The sequence below is a fragment of the Glycine soja genome, chromosome 12 (assembly GCF_004193775.1).
Source record: "Glycine soja cultivar W05 chromosome 12, ASM419377v2, whole genome shotgun sequence".
Taxonomy (NCBI): Eukaryota; Viridiplantae; Streptophyta; class Magnoliopsida; order Fabales; family Fabaceae; genus Glycine; species Glycine soja.
Window position 1 is genome coordinate 18,042,963 of NC_041013.1, and position 9,369 is coordinate 18,052,331.

The 9,369-nt window shown below is 31.9% G+C and overlaps 1 protein-coding gene across 1 annotated transcript; it reads left to right on the forward strand.

Annotated features, from left to right (window-relative positions):
* The first annotated feature begins 2,401 nt into the window (after window positions 1–2,401).
* Window positions 2,402–6,883, forward strand: LOC114378560 (transcription factor bHLH123-like). The gene is made up of 7 exons (XM_028337186.1): window positions 2,402–3,018; window positions 3,443–4,082; window positions 4,598–4,705; window positions 4,889–4,954; window positions 5,153–5,218; window positions 5,323–5,373; window positions 5,966–6,883. Exons 1-7 carry the CDS (start codon window positions 2,675–2,677, stop codon window positions 6,113–6,115), a joined length of 1,425 nt encoding a protein of 474 aa, XP_028192987.1. The 5' UTR covers window positions 2,402–2,674; the 3' UTR covers window positions 6,116–6,883.
* The last annotated feature ends 2,486 nt before the right edge of the window (window positions 6,884–9,369 follow it).

Genomic DNA, 9,369 nt, shown 5'->3' on the forward strand with positions numbered 1-9,369 from the left:
TTTGTTGATTTAATATTTATAAGATAATGTAATTATTTACATAAATATATAATAATTTTATTAAACTTAATTTATTAAATATATTTGTATTTTGTTGAATGATTTTTATTTATTGGGTTGAAATATTTTATACTTAAAAATATTTTAAATCTAATTAGTTAATATATCTTTTATAAAATAATATTTGATTTTGAGTTTAATAGCTTCATATACAAAAATTTGTTGAGTAATATTTATATATATAATAATGTAACTTTATAATATAAAATAAGATATATATTAAATATAATAATTAACACAACTGTATTTGGCGAACTCGCCCGCCACATAATTCGGTTCACAAAAAATGTTCCTCCATTAATATAGGCCTCCAGCAACAATGAATTCTTTTTATCATATTCACCAATTGAAATCAACTGTACGTAGGCTCACATTAACCCTCAATCATTAAAATTGCACCATCGCAGTTAAGCTTATACTATTCAGGGTTCAAAGGTCTCATGAGATAGATGAGTCACTCCAAACTATACCCCTCTGACGTTGCAAACAAGATTGATATTCCATGTTTGCTTAATATTATTGACTATCCTTCTGATACGACAAATCAAGCTATCAACTGACGAAGAGAAGAAATATATAAATAAAAATATAAAACAAAATCATTCATATTCATCCATAAGAAATATAAAGCCATGCCAAACACCACATCCCAATCCCTCTCTCCATTAGAAGAAGGCATATATGGTGATGGTATCATGCATCCACGTGCGAGAATCGTTCATGAAAGATTGAGATGTTGTCAATTCATTCGAAGTTTGCTCTAAACATGTTGGGAAAAAATGCAATCACGAAGGACATTAGTGATAGATTGTTGCGACTCCTGACAAAGAGGACACAAGTTCAAATATGTTAGACCCTTTCTATATCTTGATTCATTGGTGAGCATTGCTTGTCTATCAACTTTCCATGAATGAATTCTCTCATTCTTTCAGGCCATCGCTACTTTCATATAGTGCGTAATAAAGGCCATTATCATCTTTTTGAGCCACAATTGCTTTGTAAGAGGATTTAATCATAAAGTTGCCATCATTTGTGTGTCTCTAAGCTGGAACATCATTCCGTCGAGTTATGTCAAGAGGCACCGCTACTTTTATAACATTACACACATTATGAGGAATGACCCTCTAAAGCTTATCAAGATTACAACTCCCCTGAGGAAGGACAGAACTATTCTCTGTGGCAAGCTTATCAATCTCATCCAGAAGAATTAGAGCAACATTCAACAACATCTAGTTGAAGTTACCTATTTTAATCCTTTCGTCAATCTCAAAGTAACACAAGCACCTCTTACAACACTTGAAATCAACATCAATATCTGTCTGCAATAATTGAGCATTAATTCAAGACTCAATATTTATATATTTTTCTGCAAACACTCTTTAATTGAAGATTACTAACATATCTCAATGAGTTTTAATCATCAATAAAAAGGACCAAACATTTAATGCTACTAAATATTATGAAATTTTATTTACTTTATTCTTATTACCATTTATGAATTTTCTTATAAGTACATTTATTGTATATCTTTGTTTAAGGATAAGAACAAACAAATGTTAATACAATAAATGTCCTCAGAAAAAAAATTCATCTTTTTTATTGATAATTAAGGATAAAGTTAATGCGATTTTACAGCATTTAGTAACATTAAATGCTTCATCCTTTTTATTGATAATTAAAACTCACTGTGACAGGTTAGAAATCTTCAAGTAACGAGTGTTTGTAAAAAAATTTATAAATATTGAATTCCAATTAATGTTCATTTAATGCAAAGAATTTTGATTAAGGATAAGAACAAACAAATTTTAATACAATAAATGTACTCAGAAAAAAATTCATCTTTTTTATTGATAATTAAGGATAAAGTTAATGCGATTTTACAGCATTTAGTAACATTAAATGCTTCATCCTTTTTATTGATAATTAAAACTCACTGTGACAGGTTAGAAATCTTCAAGTAACGAGTGTTTGTAAAAAAATTTATAAATATTGAATTTCAATTAATGTTCATTTAATGCAAAGAATTTTGATACTGATTCCACGGGTTATAAGTGGTGCTTTTAATTTGTTACTTTGAGATTGATGAAAAGATAAAAAAATCTTTTAAATCTAACTGAGCCTCACAATATACATAAATTATACTATACTAAATTAATATCATCTTTTACTCTTTTGTTTTTTATAAAAAAATTAGTATATTTTTAGGCGGCAGCCAGCGATAAAGAAAAAGAGAAAATTCTACAGAGAAATAACAATAAAGAATAAACCAAATTCCTATTTCAAAATGACCTTTAATTTAATTGCACTGTCTAATCACCCCTGAATTGTCAAAGAGCGTCAACCATATTCCTCTCTGTTCCCATTCCCCTCACCAAACCCATTTTTCTCCCTTCACTCCCCAATATAAATACTCCAAAGTTTTGAACCTTTTTTCCATTCATTCATTTCTATTAGTCTCACCCCTTCACCCAGCACCGCACACATTATTACATTACACCCACCGAAATAACACAAAATAACTGACACAGCATCCTTAATTTCATCAAAATATTTTTCATGTTTATGCGAAGATCACGGTGAAGTGAATCCCCCAACAAGTACTATATTATCAGCCATGTCAGATGATCAATTTCAAGCAAGTGGAAACTGGTGGGAAACAGCAAGAAGCGTGAGATTTGAGAGTAGAGAATCACAATCTTCTTCTGGCCTCACCAACAACATTGGAAGCTATGCAGCTTCTTGGCAACAACATCAACAACATGACATGGCAACAAGGTCTTCTTCCATGGATAACAACTCTGTCTCAGGTGGTTCCTCTGTGGTCTTCCATGACCAGAAGCAGCTTCAAGTTCATGATTCATCACCAGCAGCCACTTCCACCAATGACCCCAACTTTCACATGATGGCCTTGGGCCTCTCATCTCAAGCCATGGACTGGAGTCAAGCATCTTTGCCGCTGTAAGTGTAGTCTGTGTCAAGAGAAAGACTTCTATAACAATATTACTCTAAAGTAATACCCCTCAAAAAATAAAAATTGAAAAAGAGAAAAAAATAAAAATAAAGTTTTTGGATCTTTCATTTTCTGTTTTTTCTTTCTCTCCTTTCATTCTACCTTACCAGAAAGGAAAAATTTTGATGCAAAAAAAAAAGGTTTAAATTACGGTCACCGCTACAGTTTTGTCGCAATACTTGATATTACGTGAAATTGCAGACAGATGCGGCCAATGCAACCGCAACTGTAGTCTTATGTTATAATCACGACGATCTCAAAAACCTTGACGTTGTGGCTGAAATTGCGGCCACAAATCCTTTTTTTTTTGTTTTTTAAAAAAAAAACCTTGTAAGTTGTAACTTTTTTGGGGTGTGTGTTTGATTGATACAGGCGAGGTGAGAAGGGTTCAGAGAACAGTTTCAGGTCGATGTTGCAAGAGAATTTGAGCTCATCGGGCACAAATTTTCAGCAGCAAGAATGTGGGAGCAACAGTATAGGCTTGTCTCAACACCACCATCACCATCATCAACAAGTTCATTGGAAACCAGAAAAGTTGTTCTCAGCTGAGTCATCAAGCAACGAATTCAAGAGGGGTTTCTCCTTGGACCAAACACAGTTTTCTCCTCAATACAGCTCCGGGGACAGCACTGTCACAAGCCAAGGCTTGCCTTGTTCTTTTCAGATAGACTATGTTGGGAACCCTTCTTCAATATTGCAAGGTCTTTTGGGACAAGAGAGCAACAACAACCAACAACAACCCCACCAAGGTGGTGGTGCCATGAATTTTCCTTACTCAGCAGCAAGCTATGGATTGAACTCGAATATTGAGTTGGTGCCTTCTTGGTCTAAAGTTCCTCAGTTTCTGAGAGCTTCTCCGCCAAAACAACCCCCCAATAACCAGTTGCATTTCACCAACAACGCTCCCTTTTGGAACGCTAATTCTGAGCCTGCTATTAAGGATTCTCGATCCAACTTTATCCCCTCTTTGCAACCTCCCTTCCCCACATCAAATTTCGATGTACAATCGAAGGTATTCCATTTCAACGTTGCATGGCATACATGTAAATAACACTGATTTTCTTATATGCACTTTCACCGTGCCGTGATAAAGTTTGAACTTAAGACTTTTAAGACTTTATACAAACTGTTTATACTCTTCACCACTATGTTGATCATGGTAGATCATAACATAACACCATGATATATGATATGTTAAGATACTTTAAACCTCTAAAAATCTATGTACCTTTTTGTTTTATTAATTTCTTATTTAAAACTTTATTGTCTTTTTCTTTTATATATATATATATATATATATATATATATATATATATATATATATATATATATATATATATAAAAGATGATATGTTTTATTTTCATTATAAGGATTAAAACTAAATAAAATTTGAAAAAAATGTCGTATTTTCTGGGTTAAATACACAAATAATGAAGTTTGTATTTTACATAGGGTTGAAATGAGACACTACTGCATTTGAGGTCTATTTTGCTTTTTTTTAATGTTGTTCATCCATGATTTTGCAGAATATATCTGAAGTTAGAGATTCGGGTGGTGTGGTGAAGAAAAGTGGGAGTGAGGCAGCACCCAAAAGGCCCAGGAACGAAACCCCATCACCTTTGCCAGCTTTTAAGGTACAATAAGTGCAACTAACCTTTTAACAAGAAGGGGAAGTTATTTAGCTTTAAACTTTTTATCTTTAATTTCCCTATCTTTATTTATCCTTTATCATATATACTTTTTCCCTTATATTTTATTTTTCGGTTTTTGAGTCCTTAAACATTGAATATGATATACCCTTGTGTTGTTGTTCTTAGGTGAGAAAAGAGAAGATGGGGGACAGAATCACTGCACTCCAACAATTGGTTTCACCTTTCGGAAAGGTGAGAGAGCTTCTGATAAAAAATCATCTATAATTCTTTTCTAATAGTATATCTATTTGTGGTTGACTATGATTTCTTGCGTGTATTTATGATATATGAGAAAGCAGAAAAAAAGATGATGATGGCAAGTGTGATTGTACTAATGTTTATTGATTTGAAGTTTTTAAAAATCGGTTTGCAATGTTGTGTGTGTGCCAGACTGATACAGCGTCAGTGCTCTCTGAAGCCATTGAATATATCAAATTCCTCCATGAACAAGTGACTGTAAGTCCCATCAAATTCCCATTAACATATGATTAATTATTCAGAAAAGCTTATAATATTAGCGAAATTTTAATCTTGTTTATTTTCTCTCTTTTAATTTTTAGGTGCTAAGTACCCCGTATATGAAAAGTGGTGCTCCAATACAACATCAGCAGGTAGTATACGTATATTTATGCATTTCATTTTCTTGAAAATTATCTTCAAAGTGAAACTGAATGTTTTTACGTCAAACTTTTTTCGTGTTATATATGTTGGAATTTCATTTCTTTTTTCGAGTTTAATTTTAATGTACTACTACACTAAAGATTCTTAAATTGATGACTAAGATCCTGTTTAATTAGATGGAAAAGAAAATAAGAATTAAAATATATTGAATTTATCTCATATGTCAAAATCAATTTATATATCTTTATAAGATTAAGTTTTAGTTCATTTTATATTTTTATTTGTCTTTTCTTATAGTATTTATATAAAAGATTATCCATAGAGTCTAATTATTATAAATATAACAATTCATAGATGGATGATAGTATTTTTACTGTACTACACTTAATTTTTCTAAATGTTTTATGAAAATAAAGGTAGATACAAAATTTCAATATAACAAGATTACGTGAAATTTGAATGTTAGTGGATCTATTCTTGTGCACAGAACAACTATAATTAATATGCATTAATGCTAATAATTTGGTTCAAAACTTAGGAGTCTATATTTATAATGTTTTTTTGTTTGTCCTTTTATTGCAGAGTTCTGGAAAATCTAAGGAATCTGAGGGTCCAAAGCAGGATCTTAGAAGCCGAGGGCTATGTCTGGTGCCAGTTTCTAGTACATTTCCAGTGACTCACGAACCCACAGTTGAGTATTGGACACCAACATTCGGAGGAACTTACAGATAGCTTGCTAGCTTCATTAATTAATTAATATGGGTGGCAAAAGTGACATGGAAGCAGTACTCTGAGCAACAACAACATGCATGACTTATCAAAACCTGGCCAAGTTGGGAATGATAAGATGAAAGAAAAAGATATGAAACAGGAGAGAAAAAGGCCACATAAATATGTGAAGTTAATTAATTCTTCCTGTGATGGAAAAATTAAAGATATTATTTATTAAAAAGGATATAGAGTTGAAAAGAGACGAAAGAAAGGGAAAATGACCATTCACAAGAAGGGTCATATTGAAAGACCAACTACATGCAGAATGATGATGCAAGGGTAAGATAATTAATTTGTGCCAATTTTTGGAACCATTGGAGCACAATATTATTAATTTATAAGCTGTTTTATGATAATTGAAGAATTATGTATTATGCACACAAGGGGGTGGAGGATTAGGATGATAAGGGAACTTTGTTAAATTTTCTTGGTCTAAGCTAGATAGAAAAATTGTTGTTAGCCGAAGATGATAAAGGAGCTTTGTTAATTTTTCTTCTTGTTGTTTTATTGTGAATAGAGCTGGAACTACCGCTTTAGTTCAAGAAAAAGGAAAAAAAAAAAACTAAAACTAATTGAAGGAATCATTGAAATATAGAAGAGAGAGTGAGTGTGGGATATGTCATTTGATTGGAAATCTCACTTTTGATTTGTTTATTTCCTTCAGAATATGTAAGTGGAAGTCAGAGGGTGGCCCACACTGCCCCTTTCAGTTTTTTTTTTTTGTCAAAATTGTGTTCAAATTAAATATTTACGTTTACCATATTTATTTTGGAGATGCTTGCACATATGCTTTTGTGCTTTGTAATGAATGGTCACATAGAGGGGCTTCTATTGGAAGCACATGTAAAAAGAAGAGAAAACCCACAAATGTTTTTATCCTCCGCAAAGTTCTGGAGATGGTCCAGATTTTGAAATGACGTATGCGTACGTAATTATTCCCCCTTTTATTTCTAAAAGAATTAAACTGTGCGAGAAATACAATTGCCACATAAATAGAAAATTTTGAACCTAGATTGTATAATTTATTAACTAGTTAGAATAATGTAATGCTAATTAATAAGTATTTGGGTTCGCTTAATAATTTGTTTTAGTATTTTTAAGAATTATTTAGAAAAATAATTATTTTTTAAAAATGAAACTATATTAAGTGAAAGACAAAGATATTTATTTTTATTTGAGAATAAAATAAATAAATTTTGACTATATAACTATACATAAATATTTTAAATTAAAAGTTATTTTAAGGTTACATGATTATTTTATTAAAGTCAGACGACTCTTATATGTAATTTCCTCTATTCATGTAATATCTAATAATAAAGATTTACTCCATTTTAAAATGATAAAATTAGTCCTCTCCTTAAAGGACAATCAATTATTAAACTTAATTAAGTTAACTTATGACATATTTGTACTAATAAAAAATTGACTTTTAACATCGTCATGTTAACATGGGTTATGACGAAAATCGATATTAAAAAATATGCAGTGACATTTTTGTAAATAAAATGTCCTCATTAACATCAATTATGTCAAACCCTTTTTGTATGGTTTGAGTTTTCGCGATGTTGCACCTCCCATTCTCTTCCTTCTTACAGCAGCACTACACCTCTCATTCTCTTCCTCCTTGTGACTCTCACTCTTGCTCTCTCACCGTCACCGAACTCCTCACGGCGCGATGTGCCCACCGTGCCACACCGCATCCTTGCAACACTACACCTCCCATTGTCCTCCTCCTCCTCGCCACTCTCACTCTCACTTTCTCATCGTGCCACCACCGCATTGTCGTTCTCTCATAGTTTGGTTCTCGTTCTCGGTCACGAAAGGTTAGTTTTATTTCTGTGTTTAGTTGTTTTTGTGTTTTTGTGTTTGGTCATGAAAATGCTTGTTAATTGGACTTTGTGTTGGTGTGAGAATTTTGCCATAGCCTTAGACCCCCAAAATAGGAATACCATTCTTGGTTTTCAAAATAGGAATATCATTATGCCACAGACTTTGTGCTAGTCTGAGAATTCTTTGTTTTGTAGATTTATTGATATCATATTGTTATGCCAAATGTATTATATTGGTGTGAGAATTTTGCCACAGTCTTAGGAATGAAATCTATTGTGTTTCTATGTTTGGTTGTTTCTGTGTTTGTTGTGTTCTTGCTCTCACTTTGTGTTGGTTTGACAAAATCTATTTAATGTCATGTTTATATTGTAAATGAAGTTTATAAATGATGGATGGAGATCAACAAAAATGGAAGGAAATCGCTAACACAATGATGAAGATTAACAAAAAAGCAAAGGAAATGTTCAATATTGTTCATGTTATGGATCAGGTTAGATATTTCAACACTATTCTCAAATAAACATGATATGATATAACACTTTTGCTTATATTACTTTGCTTGTTAAATGTAACCTTACGGTGAAATCAGTAAGTCATTTGATGTAAGATGGAAGGATGAACTAGAGCCTACTTGACATCTGCTACACTTTAGTGGCAATATGCACTCTATCACATATAAACAAGATTTGGTCAGCCCAACTCTACTTGCTGGATGGAGAGAACTTAGAGAGTTCTATGAGCTTACTGAAAATCATCAAGTAACCTTGACCCACTATGGATAGAGTGTTTTCCTCCTCACCATCTTCAAAAGCAACTCTGAACCAGAAGCTGACCCTAAATGACACTACTTGTACCACCAAGATCCTAACTCAATCACTTTTAAAGTCTTGTAGTACAAAGTGACTTGCAGTAGTTTGGTACGGTGAGTAATTAAACACTCATTTGTATGTCAAATTTTAAAATCATATACATATCTAATATGAATTTCATGTTAAGTTTAGGTTTTTAAGAAGATCGGTGTTGTTTCCTCACAACATCGGTTTTTCTAAAAATTCATTTTTTCTAAAAGCCGATGTTTTTTTGGTAAAACAACATCAATTTTTAAACAATCAATGTTAACGATAATACTTTAATGTTGGTAGTTTTAACATTGGTTAATAACCGATGTTAAAAGTCCTTAATAATTGATGTAGAAAGTCTATTTTCTAGTAGTGTTGTTTAAGTTTAAATTTAAAGGGATAGTTATTTCTATAGAAAATTTTAAAAAAATGCCAACAAAATAATTATTTCTTTAAAATAAACCAATCCGTAACTCACCTAATTTTTGGTTGATAAATGACTAGTTTATCTACATACTATTAAGTGGTGGTTGAGTAAGGATT